Source organism: Alligator sinensis, unplaced genomic scaffold, assembly GCF_000455745.1.
Source record: "Alligator sinensis unplaced genomic scaffold, ASM45574v1 scaffold392_1, whole genome shotgun sequence".
In the NCBI taxonomy this organism is placed as follows: domain Eukaryota; kingdom Metazoa; phylum Chordata; order Crocodylia; family Alligatoridae; genus Alligator; species Alligator sinensis.
Window position 1 is genome coordinate 3724699 of NW_005841898.1, and position 20027 is coordinate 3744725.

At 38.8% G+C, this 20027-nt stretch overlaps 1 protein-coding gene across 4 annotated transcripts in view; it reads right to left on the reverse strand.

Annotated features, from left to right (window-relative positions):
* UHRF2 (ubiquitin like with PHD and ring finger domains 2) overlaps positions 1 to 20027 on the reverse strand; it is a 162467-nt gene that overhangs the window by 104124 nt on the left and 38316 nt on the right. For all 4 annotated transcript variants that reach the window (XM_006018372.3, XM_025197547.1, XM_025197545.1 and 1 more), the window contains 2 exons: positions 14756 to 15018; positions 667 to 885 (listed from right to left, as the gene is read on the reverse strand). In XM_006018372.3, coding sequence (XP_006018434.1) covers positions 667 to 885; positions 14756 to 15018 — 482 coding nt within the window. The remainder of the gene's footprint in view (positions 1 to 666; positions 886 to 14755; positions 15019 to 20027) is intronic.

Sequence of the window (20027 nt, forward strand, 5' to 3'; positions counted from 1 at the left end):
GCTTTGTTATTCCATGCTGTAGCAGTCAGAGGGCAGAGAGGGGGAGAAGGTACTCTTGGCTGCTTACCTCAAAGTTCTGTGCTACTGACTTTCACAGAAGTTTGTTCCGTGTTCAAAAAGCTGTACTTTAGTTCCTCATGTAAGAAGCAAAGAGAACCAGCAAGATTCACCTATACAGTAATCTCAAAAGAGTTTGTTTTTCTGAATCTAACAACTGCATAATTATCCACTAAAAACCATACCTTTCTGATGGAAGGTTTTGAAACTGAAAATTCAGTTATCAGAGTGAGAAGTTCAACCAAATTGCCAGAGATAACTGACATCCATTAGGATCTGAATATTCCCAAGCGCTCAAAAAATCATTGAAAATGCATGGTTCTGTCTGGATAGTATTGAAGAAAAGACGCAGACTGATTCAATGGAGTCACATAAGATTAATCCCCTAAAACAGAGTGAATTACCAGGACCAACCAACAAATACTTTCTAACTACCCCATTTTTAAAAAAGGCTACATCAGCCAAAAAAAAAAAAGTAATTCCATGACCCAGACAGCTGTGGAAATCAGGTTATAAGTTGTTGACAAAGTTTAGAGGACAAAAAGAGAAAGGTGTGATTTGCTTCCCCCCAGCATAGTGTTCTTTCAAAGCTGGTCAATAAAATCTTACCCCAAAAGAATTTTGGCGTGAACTTCTTTGTTAGTCCTTGAGATTTCCCTCAAAGAGGTAATTTCTGCATCAAACCAAAATCCTCTCTCTTCTGGAGTCTCTACATTGTAGTTAACCATCATCGTATCACCCACTTTTAGTTCGCTCCACTTCAGAATGGTTCTTGCTCGTGGTCGAAGATTACTGGCTTGCATTTCTACTATACCATTCTCTGGGTACCTTGAAAAACAAGAATGAACACACTGTAACTAATACTTCCACTATGAAATAAATTAAAGGGTAACATTTTTTAATATACTTAAATGACTTAGAAGCCCAAGTTTCTAGTTCACTTTTGAATACTGACCTAACATGCTTTTAAATTTTTTCTTGTAAACCAACTACAGTATTTGCATTTTACCTAGATAAAAGCATAAAAAGTCTCCACTGCATCTACCAATAGTAAGCAAAATATCTAACTGCATAATTCTAGCCAAATTAATAAACAACACCAACAAGGAACAAAAGTATTCTAGGGCCTTGTAACCTATACAGTGGCTGACTGTAAAGGGTTTCTTTTCTTAAATTAATATATGAAGAATCTTAAAAGCTAAATAAGACCACAGTTCAAGCTTTCTGTCACCAAGGTACTGTAAGGATTGCAACGCTGTGGAAAGAATTCAGAGTATATTGAATCGTATTACGGTATTAACATTTTTTTAAGAAAGGAACCTAGTTGCTTTGTACGATGGTTTAAGGAGACTTAAGAAATGTTAAGTTTAACAAGCAGATGCTCTCACTTTCTAAGTGCTGATGCATTACATTCTACCATAGACATATGTCAACTTAGAATTGTACTGCAGATAACTCTAATGAGAAAGACTGCATTTTTTACTTTAGGCATAGCTACTTAGCAGAGTTAATAGAGGAATATCTGTTTTATTGATAGCTATGAGTAAGTGGCACTGAGAAAATATGCTCAAGCTTCTGTAGGACCCAACTATTCAATATTAGAACACAGCCTCTTTAAATCCTCTAAATAAAACTGTTTTTCAGTTGTAATGACCAGAGTTCTACCTGCAAAGAAGGAAAATGTTATAGCTTCAAAGGCTGAACACCTGCTAACAGAAAAGAATTTAAAGATGCCGTGTTACAAAATGCAAAAATTAAACCTACCATGTTGAAATAAAGGAAGAAGGTTCCGAAAGTTCACTTCATTACTGGTACTACATAGTAGGGATCAATTTATAACAAGGGGATGCATAAATAACAAGGACCACTTAAGAATGGTATTTCACAATTAGCCATTATGTACAAACATATTTCAGTAAGAATTTAAATGAAGATGAAATAAAAATCAAAGCCTGAAGCCAATTCCTAGTAAAGAAGGCTATTTTGTTGCTTTAAAAAAAAGTAGTAATCAGAATAAATTAGACATCCTACCATGTCATTTCTCCTGAAAGTTTTAGCAGTTAGCATAAGTTTATTAATATGATATGCTATAACAAACAGAATATGCCCGAAAATCTACCCTTTTAACGTAAGGGTTAAATCCTATATATATATGAATTGGAGGAATGCTGGAGTGCGACTGTCAGATGACCCACAGTAAATAAGATACTTCAGGAGTCCAGGGAACGGCATACACTAAGGTACTTCATTACTAGGTCTCATAGCCTGGTATTGCAGAGACAGAAAGACAAACTTTCTCTCCTGTACCTTTCACTTCCCCTCTCAGCTTCCAACTCAGAATATGGCCTTAAATCTTGCTGGATGACAGATTATAACTTAAAAACAAACAACTGTACGCTACTAAGAAATCACAGTTGTTTAAAAGTATCCAAATCTAATCTTTATACATAAACTGATGACCAGCTCACAAACATGTCTATCCCTAATGGTAACCTAAAAAGCCAAACCACAGTATTTGTTTTTACTATTCACCACTCCTCTATAAAAATTATAAAAGGATTTAGAACTGAACATAAGCGCACACACATTGTATATATTTGAAATCTTAAGTATGGACATTTGTAGGACATAAATGATCATGACATAAATGGGCTGACATTAGTTAAGGAAAGGAGAGCACAAGCTACAATCTCACCAAAAGAAGGTTTTATTTCAAATGTAAATTTTTTTTTTTAAAACCTTGAAGACAGTCTTCATAATCATAAAGGGGAACATTAAAAAAATTACTCTGTCTTGCAGGTCTCCTTTAAGGAAGAGAACACAACTATTCTGTAGGTATAAGATGGATAAAAAAGATTTGGTCATGAGAATGAAACTATGAAGTATAAAAATACACATGGGAGAAGGCAGATTTGCCTACAGGGAATAGTGATATTAAAAAAAGACCCAAAAACTCTATGATCTCCATTTTATTCTGAGGCGTAAACAAATAAGGCATTACAGTCCAGCAGCCTTCTAAAACTTAACATTAATTTATTTTTAATTTACTGATTAGACTCCAGAGACCATATCCTGCACAAAATCCTTTCCCAGAGACACCAAATCTAACAAAGGAGCACAGGATGCATATAAGCTAGCGGATGAGTTTACTTCAACCTTTTCAAAGGGGAAGAAGGATCCAAACATCAGAATACTGCAGATCTAAAATAAGGATGAAAGAGCCTGAGAAATCTAATTTGTATAGACTCTAGAAAATACAAAATTGCAAACAATAAAACAAGCAGTAAATGTGTGGGATAAATGGGGATAGAAAGATTAACTAGGCAAATTAAGGATCTTCTGATGTCGCTATAAGTCACATGAATTAAAACTGAAATGATTTATAAGATCATCAAAACACAACAGATTAATCTACACTCAGAAAATCTGCTCTCTATTTAAATATAAAACCATAATCCATTTATTTTTTAAATGCAAATTTGAAAAAAAAAAAAACATTTATTTTATTATTATTACTATCCTAGCTTGGATCCAGACTCTTCCTTGCTTTATCTATCTGATCGCAAGTACAATCAGTGAAAATCTTGAATGGAAGCTTACTCTCCAAGGAACTTCTATTATTTTCAGCCTCTCCCCTGACATACATTTCATATGAAGAAACCACAAAAAGGAAGGTTGAAAGTTTAGCATGGAGTGGTCAGACAACATAAGCAAACGGATTAATTTCTAGCACCAAAAAGAGTGTGACTTCACTTAACGCAGCAAAAAATATTGAAACAAATGGCTTCCAAAAATGAGGAGGAAAAAAAAGTAAAATCTCTAATGAATACTTTTCTTCTATTATGACCTGGGCAGAAATCTAAATTGAGAGCTTTCCTTTGAAGAAAAAGATATAGGTAGCTCATTAGACAAGACTTGTGAGGAAATTAATGCTTCAAGGCATTAATATCCTTCAGTCGCTAATTTCTACAAATCCTAGACTGTCAGAGTCAAAAAAATGTACTTAGCGAAGACATATCGGCTGCCAGTGGATGTGGACCAATGCATTCTAATTAGAACGCTGTCACATTGCCTCAGCTGTCGTGTATTAATCCCCCCCAAATGGCTGTGAAGACGCTTTAACTAAACCTCATCAAATGAGCTTTATTTAAAGTGCATCCGCAGACATTTTGAAATACAGGGGGCTTAACGCACATGAAACTGAGCCGTTTTAATTAGAGCGGCTGTCCAGGAACCCCTCTAATTAAAATGCCCCTCCTGCCCTTCCCCCAACCCCTGAGCACATGTATAGGCAGCCATCATGCCAAAGGAACCAACTTTTCTCAGAATTCAACTCCCTCTTCTGTCTTTGCCTAAAAGGTAGTTATGGCCAGATATTGACTGTATCTGCCTTTCTTCAATTGTCAATACTACCTGGGATCTATAGAGACAATGTGGTAAAAAAAGGTGGATAAACAATTCCATAAAGTATTTGGTCCTTCAAGAGACCTTTTCATGCCTCTCTCCAAAAAGCACTGCTTAGCAGGCAATTCCTGAAGCACACCAAGGCCACGTAATATCTGCCACAACAGGACTATAAAGAGAGAGCGCCTTTAAGTACTGTTTTGGATGTTAGCTATAGTAGACATTATTATTAAAATAAAGTTAGTACTATACTCCTAAAAAGGTGTTAGTGAAGGAAGACCCCTAAAGTACTTGGCCATATATGACCTTAAAAGAGTACATTTTTACTTTCTCTTTAAATGTAAAATAACTTTTAACTACCAATCCCAGACAATGGTATCAAAGTAGTTAAGCCATTTACCTGTATTCTTGTTGCATTAACTGCAATTGTTATTCAGCCAAGGATTGGGGATGAAACAAGAATACTCATGTATACTGCAGAAAAGGAGTTCGTTTGCGTTACCTCTCCACCTCCCATATTATTCAGCAAGTTTTAGCAGTGGATTGCTCAATTTTATAAAAGGTGCAGAGGAAAAGGCATGTTGATTTAACCGGATAGCTTACCGGTTATTCTTTAGCTCCAGGCAGGAGCAGTCTGGCAGGGAAGAAAGGGAAGCCATGCGGTGCCCCAGCCGGAATTAGAAGGCAGCAGGGCAGGAAGGAAGGAAGGAAGAAGGGGACTAGTACCCATAGCCTAAGAAGAAAACAGGGAGCAGCCTAATGATGCATCAATCAGGCAATCAGCCGCTGGTTCACAGGTACTCCTTCCCTTCCAGAGCAGGGCTTCCAATGGGCTGTGTTGTCTGTCTGGGCTTGCCTCCTCTCCTGCTCCTCCAAGCCAAAGGACCCAGGGAGCCTGTAACTGCTCCCAGCAGTAGCTGTGTCAGAGCTGCTCTTATAAGTTAACTGTTTAACCAATATAATTAGAGGAAATTAAATAAATATTTTAAACTATATTTACACCCTTAGATTTAATTAATCTTCCTGCCATGAAGCTCAGTTGATGACTGGTTCTGAAAACAATACCAGATATGGGGCTAATTATGGTAAGAGATGCTCCAAAAGGAGCATGTAAATTCAAATTACTTAAGTCTGCAATTTCATAAAGTAGTAAACTATGTCATCCAAACTGTCTTTCGTTTTCCTAACTTTGCCCCTGCTCTCCACCAAAAAATCCAGAGGAGACCTAATACTATATGCCAAGTTTCATTCTGCATTTGTAGTAAGTTATTTACATAACAGATAAAACTAAGACTGTAACTACAAAAGTACAATGAGCAACTACAGTATAAGGTAAGTGGAAAATACAAGGCTACATAAAATCAAAAGGAACAAATTTGTATAAAAGAACAAAGAAAAATCCTTTTGAAAACTGAAGAACTAAAAAATACCATGTTTTCTCAGTTTTACTGACAAATCTAGGCCAAAAGGATCCTAGAAAAAGGATTATTCACAGAGCAAAATGCACATAAGAAAGGAATTTTCTTGTTCATTGTCTTTTATTCAAGCTTCTATCAACACCTTCAGGATAAAAAAAAAATAATTGTGATTTTCAGGAGATTTCTTATCTAATATTATCCACTCTATATAGGGAGGTAAATTCTGCTCTTCATTGTACCAGTGCAAGTAAAAATAGCTCAGATAAAGAAGATCTGATATATTAAACTCAACCCTACAAAAAAGCTCTTTTGAAATTATATTTACAACTAGCTTCAGCCTTTTTTAATTACTCCTTTAACATATATTTAAAAAACAGACATGACAAAAGAAGTATAACCAAAATGATTAAATATTGCACAAAATATTTCTCTTTGTTAAGCTATACCTTACTGAACTTACTTCTAATTTTAAATATTACTACTAGCATAGCAAAATTCTCATGTGGTTTCCCATCTCTATGGAAACCTTTCTTAGCAATCAGTTGCCCATGAAGAAAGATTCCAGTTTTCCTTGGCCACAGGCAATATTTGAGCATTCCTAGAATGTGATACAGAGAAACGTATTAACCCTATGTCAGTACACACACAAATCTTTTCCTGTTACCAAGGATTTTCAGAACATCCTTTAATCCTTTCACCATCCCCCACTTAAGCAGCTGGAATTAAAAAGATAAGACACTTTAAACTCACCCACTGGAACCAACGTAGAGAGTCAAGACTATTATTTTTTCTAGAATGATGTGTCATGTAAGACACTGTCCTTTGTATTAAAAATTCTTCTTTCATATTCCTCCAATATTCATTAATTTAAACACTCCCAAACTCAAAGTTCTCTCACCATGTTACAAACTTTAGGGTCTTCTAAATATACAACAAGAAATGGAGAATACATAAAACAGTCAAGTAATAATATTAGATTAAAACCTGAACAATTAAAATCTTTGCAACATGTAAATTATAGATACAGGTTTCCCTCAATTTATGCAGTACATGCATTCCCGGAGAACAGCGCACAAATTGAATTAGCATAAAGCGAACCCACTTTACAGTGTAACAAATAGGGATAGGTTCCCATGGCGGCACTCACACCAGCCCCAGCTACAGTGGCCCTGGGAGCAACCGGCACCAGTTGCCTGCAGCCGCTGGATTGCACCGTGCTCCGCCTGTCCCCCACGCCTGGGGTCCACCTGTCCTCACTCACCTCTGCTCCTGGGCTGCACTGTGCCCTGGTGCAGGCAGCTGCCGTCAGCTGCTCCTAGGGCTGCTCCAGCACGGGCTAGGGTAAGCGCAGACAAGCAGAGCCTCAGGCAGTGTGGGGCTCAGTACTCTCCCCAGTCCCTGCTGCACCAGCCCCGGGAGCAGCCAACACCAGCTGCCTGTAACCGTTGGGCTACACCATGCCCTGAACCCCCAAGGGCTCTGCCTGTCCCCACTCACCCCTGCTCCTGCTGCAGCAGCCCCAGGACTGACTATGCTAGCTGCCTGCACTAGGGCACCACACAGCCCAGGAGCAGAGGTGAGTGAGGACAGGCAGAGCACGGTGCAGCCCAGTAGCTGCAGGCTGCTTGTGCTGGCTGCTCCCAGGGCCACTGCTGCTGGGACTGGGGTGAGTGCTGCGCCCCGCACTGCCCGGGGCTCTGCTTGTCTGCACTAACCTCAGCCCATGCTGGAGCAGCCCTGGGAGCAGCCGACACCAGCTGCCTTCACCAGGGCATGCCGCAGCCCAGAAGCAGGTGAGTGGGGACAAGCAGAGCCCAGCAGCTGCAGGCACCAGCCACTCCTGGAGCTGCTGCAGCTGGGGTGAATGGGGCCATGGCCATTTCCCCTCCCCCCACAGACTTACCTGCTTGGGTAGGGAGGGCGTCTGTGCTGATCGCATAAGAGGCAAATTTACCTCGCATATAACAAATTATGGGTCTAAATACGTTCATCGCATAAGAGCAAATTTGCATATAAAGAACCCGCATAAATCGAGGGAAACCTGTATATTTTAATATTATGTTACCCAGTATTTTTTTGATCACCACCTTTACAAAAACAATTAAGTGTCATACCCTATCAAGTTAAAATTACCAAAAGGAAGATAATTTTGCTTTTTGAGCTATGCTATTCCATGAATTTAGACTGATGAACACAGGTGAAGTCTCCCCCTAGATTTGATCTGCCTTACCAATCTAACCATTCTTGATCATCTAACACTATCTGTTTCTTCTCTGAGGCCTCTACAAAGGCAGCTCTCCCTTCCCTTGACAAATGAAGCAAGAAAGAGTCATTAGGGTCAAATGAGAAAAGCTGACAAAACTAACCTGCCTTTTACTGAACAATTCATAAAGTGAATTCTTAATGACTGAACCCTAAAAAGCCATTAATACCTCTCAAGTAATTTTACGAAGATAATGAAAGAGCTCAAACCTTTTTTTTTTAAAAGCAACACACAAACCTGACTTCTTCCTTCAACTTACAAAGGTTTCTTTCTAGTGGAAGGATCATTCTTAAATAGATTTTACTACTTATGTGCTCTGAGCCACATTACTTGAATAGTTCTACTCTTTGTCTACATTGAAAAAAGTAGAGAAGAATTAATGGGTGAAATGCCTGCCCCAGTTAACATTAATATGGAATTAAAGCAGGAGAAGACACTATATTTTTGATGTGGCTATGGAAAAAGTGGTATATTCACTAAATTCATAGGAAGGGGTGAATTTAAATGGCCTGTACCAACTTTTTGGAAACACTGATTATATGGCTACCATAGGAAATATGAAAGCTATAATACAAAGGATGATTTGAGACCTGAAAGCAACAGCAAAAAAACAGCAGCAAGTATCAGCGAAGGTAAAATAAAAAATACATTTTTATGATGAGATCTTAGACAATTTATCTAGTGGTCTATAAGCATAGATATCAACAAATGAGGCCCTACAGTTACCCAGAATAATTAGTTACTACTCAGGATTTGAGGAAGAAATTCAGGTGTGGTTCCACAGTAGGAATTTCTATTATTTTTCCCCATGGAGAATTTTTAGCTTGAAACAACTACAGGTTCAGATATATAAGATCATCCCAAGACTTACTGAACCAGATGTATTAAGATCTGGACATTTACTATGAAGAAGACAGACAACTAAAGACATTTGAAAATACAGTATTGGGAAAAAGATCGGGGCCAGTAAAGAAGCATGCGCGGAGCAGAAAATCTAAAAAGAAATTCTTCATAAATCTGCAATTAAGTATAGTAAGTGCAGTGAAAATTAACTGACTTCAGCGGAGAGGGTATGTGGTTAAGAAGAAGGAAGAAAGACCAGCAAAGCCTCTCTAAAACAGCTACTCATATGCTGTTCTACCTTGTGGCTGAGCTAAAAAGATGGAGAGAAGACTGAATAGAACCCAAGAGCTTTTAACAAGATTTCTAAGCAACTGGTAAAATATGCCCTTGTCAGAAAAGGCAAACTGAAAACAGGTACAGGTGTCTTGATTCTCCAGAGCCAGGGAATAAGGAGCAGGAGATCAAGCAGGGTTATTTACCAGGAGGCTCTCTCTCAGACCAATATTAATGGAGACCGGTTACACAAGAATTTCTTCAAGTCTTAAAATATGTTTAATTCTTGAGGTACTATCAACTATTGAAATAACAATGAACCCATTTAAGTCAGCAGTAGGACAACTTGTGAGAAATCAGTAACCTAAACAATGTTACATTTATTTCTCAGAACTTCCTATTCAAACATCCAGAAACAGTCCTCAGTCCATTAGACTGTTCTACCGCTAGTTTATTGTTTCCAATTTGTGGAAATCTCTTCACCTGTAAAATAGGAAACTGCTGACTGATGCATTCTACCAGCAAACAGAATGCTAATCAGATGCCAAAGTTGTTGGGTTGCAAAGCACAGATAGGGACTCTATTAAGCATGGGGCAGCAGATCCTCCAAAAGTCTTATAAAAAATAAATTTAGTGGAATTAAAAGCAGCAATGAAATGCACAGCTCAAGCCCTAAAATTCACTTCAAATTCATATTTACAAAATGTCAGAAAGCAACAACAAACCACATAACTGAATCATTAAGGTGGAACCACAGAGCAAGGATGTAAATAGTGACACTTTTTTTCCTATGCCTTCATCTGAGTCTGTTGATCAAAAAAACCTATACCCAAGCAAAAAGTAACACAGTTAGGCTGGCTATTTCACTACACAATTGAAGCTGGTGAACAGTAGCTAAATCCAAAAAATCATGGAATTTTTCCTGGTGAGGTCTTAAAATTAAGGTGCATCTTATACACCAAAGTTGCATAACAAAAATTACTGAGATCACTGTAACAAAAGATGATCAAAAAGCAATCACATTTGTGTTGAAATTTGTGTCCACAATGGTATTGTTTTCTGAGAGCGCAGTCTACATACTCCTTTGTATCATGTTACACAGTAGAAAAATTCAGTAAGCTCCAAGTAGCCTTCACTACTATATCAAACATAAAATACAAGACTTAATTTCTAACCGGAGAATTCAAAAGGCCTACAGAGAGACCCTGGACTAGTTACGAGTCATGCCTTTTCTCCTATTCTGTGACTTCCAAGTTGGACAGTAGCAAATAAAAACAATGATCACTCCATATAAACCCTGATGCCCGAGTTTCCCAAAATTTATCAACCGTGCATCCTCCTGGAGATTTCATTCACTATTTCTTTAACAACTGAGTGTTATGCATCTTCACTAAAGGAAACCTGGAATTCTTCCTAGATAAACTGGTGTTGGTACAGAAGGAAAATAATCAGTTACCACAAGTCCCAACTCTCGAAGCTTTGTAGTATTATTCATTACATTTCAAACTAATGTTACACCTACATATTTTACGATTTAAAAAAAATAATTTTTAAAAGACCCTATTCTCCAATTAGGAGACATGGTAAATGAGTGGGAGCCAACCCTTTTGACATGTGCACCACAAATTAGCCCCACTTCCTCCATGAGTATCATGCTGATCCCCTTCCCCAGCCCAACTGGTTAAACTGTTTTCTGGTCCCTGCCCTGTGCTCCCTGCCCAAATTGCTCCTCTGCTTTCTGCTCCCTGTGCTATGCTCCTTGCCTGATCTGCTGCTCTGCTTTTTGCTTCCTGTCCTATCAGCCACTGTCCCCTCCCAGCTCTGCTACATGCCACACAGAGGCTGCCATACCACCACAGGATGGCCACCCCTGTGGCAAACATGGAACCTCAAATGGCAAATCTACATCAAATACCTCCTTGAGCCTATCAGAGAAACATCCCTTTATTAACTACAAAATTAAATTTCCTTTAGCTTTCCTTCCAGCTAAGAGCAGACATCCTAGAGACAGTAATAAAAAACACTGGGTTTTTGTTGTTGACAGTCCTTAAACCAGCCTTTTTACATGTTCCTAAAAAGAGTGCTATTTTTTACTTGCATTACTCCTTTTTCTTATACTCTGGCCTAAGCCCTCCCAAGAGCCTACAGAAAAAAAGCCTAATGTTTTATATGTGGTTAGGATGATGTAATTCCAAAATGTAAGTCTAACTTAAATGTAAATATTTAGTACAGTGTTCGTATAGTGACTTGCACAATAAGGTCCTCAACCCTGACTAGAGCTTACAATAATAACGATAGCTTTATTAACTAATAACAACAGCAGTAACTATCCACTTTTAGAGAACAAACTGGCACACAACTTATACTGTGTAAATTTAACTATTTCTAGGGAGATAACTTGAACTGTTTTTAGGTCTGCTGGTGTTTAATGAAAACTCCCCAGGACAGACAGAGCTCAACTGATGAGAGCACTTCACGAGCGCAGAAAAAAATCACCCCAGAAGATATAACATGCAACAGCATGACCTTCAATGCCTTTCATTTTTAAGGTCTGAGAAAGATGCATTTAGCTTTACATGTCCCATCATATCTTTACACCTTTTCTCTCCTGCAATAAATACTATTTAAAAAAAACTTAAAAAGAAAGCCAAGTGAGGAAGTGAGGAGGGGCTGTCATTTCCCCTCCCCAACACAGACATTTTCCTGGATAATATTTCTTATAGATTGTGTGGGCCTTAAGACAGGACAGCCAAATTTACCAATGCAAGTGCTCGTTCCATTAGGATCTACCCTGTTTAGATATGTGTTAGTTTAAGCTTCAATGACATGATTGAACATGGGAATAAGCATTTATCATTTGGTAGAATAGGATCTTAAGACTGATCGAAAATGTCTTAGTGAAGTTTTCTTTTTCTTTAAACAAATGGACTTTTCCATCATGATTAAATATAACAATTCTCAATTAAAAATTATTCTTCTACGTCTCTTTAACTAAGGCAGAATGTCGGCATTGCAACACTGCCCTACTATCTCGAGTAGCAGCGCGCAAAGCTGACAATCAGCTTAAAAAGGGCTGATAAAAAGATAAGAGAGATCTTGCATCTGCATCTAATGTGTGCAGAGAAGACAAAAAGAACATGAATGCTGGCCTAACAGAGCAACCTGTACTTATCTGGAGAAAATTATAGGTGAGAAAATATTTTATTAGTATTTCACAGTTTAACTTTCACTTGCCTCAGAAGGTTATTTACTGGGAGATGGAGCTAGTACAGTTGTATCTATTTACATTTAGCAACACAGAGCTAGAATGAACCACTCTTATGTCCTGCTATCGCAGACATCATCATATAATCCCTTTTATAAAGTTAAGATATCCTCTTACTTTAAAAGTTTAATAGTACTGTACTGTTTCTCTAATATTTTTTCTCTTTTAAAACTCACACCTACATAAAACATGGGAAAACTTATTATTCTTAGCAAATATAATTCTTGTAAAAATATTAAGTGCTTTTTCCTATTTAATTTTAGTAGTCTTGTTTTTGAGCAGTGATGGTTCTTGCCATAGTTCTATGTCAAACTAGTTTTTATTTTCACAGGATATTACAAGTTATTGGGGAAGGGAATCATTTTTGTAAAGTATTTATATAATTTTTACCTGAAAACTTTCCATGCTAGTTAAAAAATGTATAAATTTTGCTTCCCCACCAGCCTAAAAATAACTGAATTCACATTTTAAATGTTTATCAAGTCTAGCTCACTAACAGTACATGATCACAACTCCAGCAAAACATTAAAAGAAAGAAAAATGCAGTGGAATGGTCACTGGCTAAGAATAAGAAGCTGCTGTTGATTATCAGAAGCCAAAAGTTGACTGTCTCCACCTGCTGGAAATACACAGCGAAACATCAAGGTGCAGACTAGTAGAATGCATTTTTAGATGTGGTACATCTATCCACATTATCTTCCTTCCTAACTATACCTTTTAATTCAAAGGTTGCTTTCCCCTTTCCAACAATTCTTTAACTCTCATTAATTGGCAAAAAAAAACTCTGAGGGGGAACATAATTTCATTCCAGTGACCACAAATACCATTTCCACATGCCTTTTTGTGCTTTTGTTTGTGCCCCTTTTCCTCCCTTTAATACTCTCCAGTATCAACATTAAAACTGGGAGTTCTATATGCCAACAAACTAAAAGTGCATTCTAAAACTGGTCTCAAAGTTCACAGCACAATGCTAATTTGCCTGTTACAATGACAGTACTTTACGTATTCCCCATTCTACAGCAATTTGAAGTTACTTTGCAGGAGTTTCTTGCAACTTTTAAAACTTTTTAGATCAAGGACACATTTAAAATGGTAATTTTTACATATATACAAAAAAAATTACTTGGACATATACATAAAAATATAACTGAGCTAAACAAAGACAAAAAGAACTGTATCATCCTAGGAGGTAAGTGTATAAAAATATATTTACCTAATACCTAGAATAGTTAAAAGATGTTCTGTTCACATCCCTAACTTGTTAACAAGTAAGGTTTAACTTTTTCTAGCAGTAATCATTTTATTGAACTGTATAAAATGTTAAACTAAACATCAAACAGATGCTGTTTATTTAAAGTTTCCATTGAAACTAACTGATGAAGACTAATCTTCAAAAGATACACATACAATATGCACCACTAAGGATAAATATATTATCCTCTACCATGAAAACAAATACAAAGAAATGCCATGTTTCATACTACCTTAGTAATGTAAAAAAATAAATGCTATCAGTTTAGTTTCTGAAGTTTGATTTGCTGAAACAGTAGGATGTTTTTAAATAACTAGAATCCAATTCTATAAATCAGACACTTTTGCAATGGAACAAGTATCTATACTAGCACATCTATGGTAGCTTCTGGGCTTTTTTTTTTTTTTTTTTTTTTTTTTTTAAACTATCAACCAAAAAACAAAACCCAATTTAGTATCTTCATGTCAGCATGAAGTGCCTTCAGTTGGCAGGGTCACCATACAAAGGCATTACCTAAAATGCATACTGATAATATTGTGCATAAGTGTTACTGTTATATCAAATTCATCCAATTCAAGCACCAGATTTTGCTCCCATGAGACGCTTGAACTACAATAGCTGTAATGTAAATTAAGAAATATTATACTCTCTTTATACTCAACTGATGTTTTACATAGCAAAACAGCAACAGCAAATCTGATTTATGGCTTCACTTCCTTATTTAGGGGAGAGGGATTAAGTTTCATAAAAGGTGAGACAAAAGTTAATACTTCATAGGAACTCAGGAACAAGAAAAATCTTGTCACTCCCAGGATATTCATTATATCCAATAGAAAGGTGTTAGAGCTTTTTAATACTGTTTCCTTGGTTGTAATTTTGAACTTGCTCTTTCGGATCCAGGTTTCTTCAACAAATTTCTTGGTTTATACAAACCAAATAAACTCACGTGGTGTCCTCAAAATAATAGCAGGAGCACTTACTCATCATACTTGATATGATAAATAACTTCTTCATCAGTGTCCATACAGTCTGAATAAGATGTGGAAGGTGTACTGTCCAAATTATTTGTACTTTCTCTAGAATGATCTTGGCTTAAGTTTCCATTAGTCCTTTTGTAAGAATTGCCACTCTTTGCTTGAGCTTTACCATTCTTATGTCCCTTTTTTGCTCGGGTAACATTTTCTATGTGAGCTTCAAACCAGGCTCCAATGCTGACATCACGGGCATCCACCAATTCATTTATCTAAAAATGAAAGTTTGACAATGCGTTAATTTTTATTTTCTATAAATATGGGTAAAAAGAATAAAAAGGATAACTAGCTAAATCTTGTGCAGTCTGGGCTACACTGAGCTGCCAAGTACACCAGCACAGCTCTACTCAAAGCAGCAGGGTTGTGCTGGTGTAATTAATACCAAAATTCAGCTCTTTACATCCATTGATTTTTTTAAAAATCCATTTTGTGCTTTTAAGGTATCCATGTTTTGTTCCTCTGTAGTAAAATCTGCCATAATCGTTGTTTCGAAGCAGTTAAACAGAGTATTGTGTTAAAAAAAAAAAGTCAGATTTTTAAAAGGAAAATTAGACTAGCAATTTTTTTCCATTCCATTGTTCCTGCTCTAAGAGCTGCCTCCCTAAATGCATGAACACAGAATATCAGCTCACAACTTGTAAGGTTTTTAAAATTTTGAATGTTCCTCCATAGTAGAATTATTTCCCTCCCTCTCACCCAATCATTTCACTCTCGTACTGCATTCAAATCTTCCATCCACGAGGACAAAAACGGTATTCCTCCAAACCTTTCAAGGCAACTGCCATAGCCAAAGGTTGATACTTCCATAATTCTTATAAAAAAATAGAACTCTACCACAATATTCCTCATTCTCTGAACTTGAGCCTGGGAATAAAGTATAATTGCTCACAATAGCAGTAGCACCAAGCAACCAGGTTATCCTATAACAGATTTCACATAGTATTTGCCTAATGTTTTCCTAAATTCCTCAGCAGACTAAATGCACAATTTTGATAATGCAGTGTTTTCCTTATGACTGAAGTTACAAAAGCCAGCAAGGGAGAAAACAGATAAATTATATAGGGATGCTATTTAAAAAACAAAACAAAAACTACTAAATGCAAAAGAGATGTTTTCTTTGAAATCATGGACTCGAATCTAGGTCTATAAAGACCCATGATTTTGAGCAAAAAATATTTTAGTAGCATCAGCATGGTACAACTACACCAAATTAAAAAGTAGCATGTGAATAAAAAAAAAATACATGCTACCAAATTAAAATTTGAAAAGTAAATCAGGACAGGTTCAATTAGTTAAAAAAAAAAAAAATAAAAAAAAAAAGGATTTGCTTACTCCTCAGTAAGAAGCATGTTTCAGAGCAACATTCATTGATTTCTCAAAAGTATTCAGTACACTGAATGCACTTTCTTTTTCTATAATTTTCATATAGAAAGCACTTTTCCTCCCAAAGATTTCAAAGTGGACATGTTTATACCCATTTTTACAAATGTGGAAACTGACACCAACATCAAAAGAAATGCTTATCAAATAGCAAGACTGCCAAAAATGGAAATAGGCCTTTAACCACTGAACTAAGGATCAGGAACCTGCAACCCAGAGTCTGCATCCTGCCTGCAGAGGCACTGGATCCAGCCCACAAAGCAGGGGCTTTGTTGTTATTTGGAAGCTGAAAGCCAGCGTTCGCCAGCGGGCCATTTTGCCCACTCTGTGTTGAGCCTTGGCGAGGCACTTTACCCATGCTATCAATCATCTCCAGTAAATCCAAAGACGTGATTCTCCTGCTTTACTCAACATTGGTGTGGCCACAGCTGGAGTATTGTGTCCAGTTCTGGGCACTGCACTTCAACAAGTGTCCAGAGAAGGGCCATCCAAATGATCAAGGACTTGCATGGCGAGCCAGACGAGGAGAGGCTGAGGGATCTCGGATTCTTCAGCCTAAAGAAAAGAAGGCTGAGAGGGGACCTGATTGCAGCTTACCACTATATCAGAGGCGTACATCAGCGGCCCAGTGAACAACTGTTTACCAGGGCGCCCTGGGGGAAAACTAGAAACAACAGCCACAAACTCCTGGAAGATAGTTTCAGGCTAAACATTAGGAAAAACTTCATTACAACTAGGGTGTCAAGACTATGGAACAAGCTCCCCACAGAGGTGGTACAAACATCTACCCTAGAGGTCTTCAAGAGAAGACTGGACGGTCACCTGGCTGTGGTCATCTGACCCCAGATGTCTTTCCTGCTCATGCATGGGGCTGAATCCAATAATCTTTTGGGGTCCCTTCCAGCTCTATGATGCTATACCCTGAATGGGAAACAAAGAAGTGGCAGTGGGGAGAAGTGGCAGAGGCCAGCTCCTAGAGTGGGTCTGCCTTCGAACTAAGCTGGTTTATTCTGGCCCACCACTGGAAAACACTGCCAACCCCCTGTACCAGACAAGATAGCAACAAAGAACAACTGTTTTCTCTTCATACAGAAATATCCTGATTACATACATATAGAAGGTGCCATAAAACATAAGCAACAGTAAAAATTATTTAGATTGCAACAATGCATAGGACTTTAAAAACACAGATGACAGTACAGTCCCAGTCTATCAAAAGATGAAGAGGATCTTAAACTGTACAAAGAATGTCACTTACATATGTCAATCTGGGTTCATGGTGGAGGTGATATCTTTTATCAGACCAATAAGATTTTTTTTTTAAATGTCTTTAAGCTTTTGCAAGCTTTTGAGCACAAACACCCTTCATCAGGCATTGGAGAAAAGACTGGAAAAGTTCTCCTTGGTAGAAATGAAAAGTTCTCCTGGGTAGAATCCTATTTCATAGGATTTCACAGAGGAGTGAAAACATTGGTGATGCGTAAGGGGTGCACGCGCACCCCGAGCTACAAAAAGGCACCGCAGTGTTGGCAGCACCTATCGGGCGGTCGTCGCTCACCACCACCTCCCCACTCGTCGCCAACACCGCCAGCAATTGCCACTGGCCGCCACGGCCAGTGGTGTTTGCAGGTGGTTGCCACCGCCTCACCCCCACGCCACCAGGTTCCTGCCTCTGCCAGCACCGCTGTGCTCCCCCCCGCCCCACCCCACCCCACAGCGCTGGAGGCAAGCATCATTCATGGCTTAATAGATGGAAAATTCCTCTGGGCAGGCAGGTCTTGGCTGTTAAAAAGTCTCTCACCGCAGTTAAGACCTGCCAACCCAGAGGAATTTTCTGCTCCAAGGTACACATGCAGTCGCTGCCAGCATGAAGCTGATGCTGGAGCTGTGGAGCCTGGCGCAGCTGTTTGCAGCCTGCCCACCGCTTGCTGCAGCTGGCCCGAGCCCGGGGTGGCGACAAAAGTGGGGCTGGCTACAAGCTGCTGCACCGGGCTCTGGAGCCCAGTCATCAGCTCCCTGCCAGGAGCAGGAGGAGAGACTGGAGTTGCGCTGCCTCAGGTCCCATCCCCACTGTCCGCTCCGAGGTAATTGTGCATGCCCCAGTACACAGCTGATGCCAGATCCCGGCGCAGCTGTTTGCAGGGCTGGCGATGGCATGCCAAGCAAGATGGCCTTGCATGCCATGCTTGGCATGCGTGCTGGGGGTTGCTGACCTCTATTCTAGTTCCCAAATTTCATCCCAAACCATCTTCCACAATTCCATTACCTCAGCTTTCTCCAACAAATTCCAGATTCCATTCTAGCATCCATACCTTATTCCTCTCTCCACTAATATTCAGTCACACTCTCTCCCACCTCCTGTCCCCACTAAACACAGTTCATAAACAAGAGGGAGAAAGAGACCGTCTTGGGGCCACATTGTCACTTCTCACTTTAAAACACATGGGAGTTCTGAAAGAGAAAATTCTCTTGTGAGAATTCCTCAAGAAAAATTCCCATATCCATGCATTAGTTCTAGCCTCCACCACTTTCCATCTTTATTTTCCTGACAGCAGGATTCTGAATCGTGTCGACTGCCTCTTCCTCACCTTCCAGATACTGCTTGGGATTCTTCTATGAAAGGTTTCCACAGAATTCATAATACATCGCCAAGTTGTTTTCTCTTTTCCAAATAAATCAGCAGAGCCAAAAGAAAGCCAACGCAAGTCTCCTTAGCTCATTCCTCCCAAACTCATTGTACTCCCCCAACTTTGTGCCCACACCTGTACAGCACTCTGTTGGGTTTGGCAAATTATAAGATAGGACACAAATACAGAAGGGGACTGAACATATAGTGCTTTGAAGGCCACCACAAAAATCTTGTACCTGACAGTGACAATAAAGCCAATGGAGGGAGTGATGAAGTCAGAGCCATATGCAGCTGAGATGATCTCAGCACCTGCATTTTTACATAGTTTGAGAAATATGGCTATTGACAAAGCCTGTGAGGAGATTACGGTAATCAAGATGCATGATGAAGGCCTAAAGTAAAGTTTTAAAGATGTGACCGGAAACAAAAGAATGGATCGTACAAGCATGTTATGAGAGACATGGGTTTTCAAACTTTTTTAAGGAGTGTACCCCTTTTGGTAGGTACCCCTTCTGGAGCGTACCCCTTTCCAGACCGGTGGGGGAGAGGGGGGGCCAGATGCGAAGCCGGTGCTGTGGGGAAGTGGTCCATGGTGGCATGGAGTGGTGAATGTCGACGGCTGGGAAGTGGCACATGGCAGAGACACAGAGTGGTGAATGGTGGCAGCGGGGAGCTTCCACACAGCGGCTGCCACCTCCATTCACCACTCCACGCCACCACCACGCACCACTTCCCTGCACGTACCTCCTGGGGCCACCCAAGTACCCCCCGGCGTATGCATACCCCCAGATGACAACCGCTGATGTAAGACACAGTAAGATCTGGCCACTATATGGATTTCTAAAGGCAAAACAGAAGGGAATCAACAATTTATCTGACAGTACAATATCTACCTTTGCTGCTATAAGTGTATTTGTGCTTAGCCTAAATTCAGGTGTCCATAGCATTTTGCAATTAAGGATAACTTGACTAATTAAACACAATTAAATAAACAGTTATTAATCACAAATAAATGTGATTAATAAAACACAATTAAATGTAATAATACAATTAAAGATAACTTGATTTTTCTTTTATCTTTCTTTGAAAGATGACAAGCACCAAGAATTAAAAATGTTAGTGTAATTAAAAACCAAGTCCCTTACCTACTTATTCTTTAAGGTAGTATACACGTGTGTGTGTGTGTGTGTGTGTGTGTGTGTGTGTGTGTGT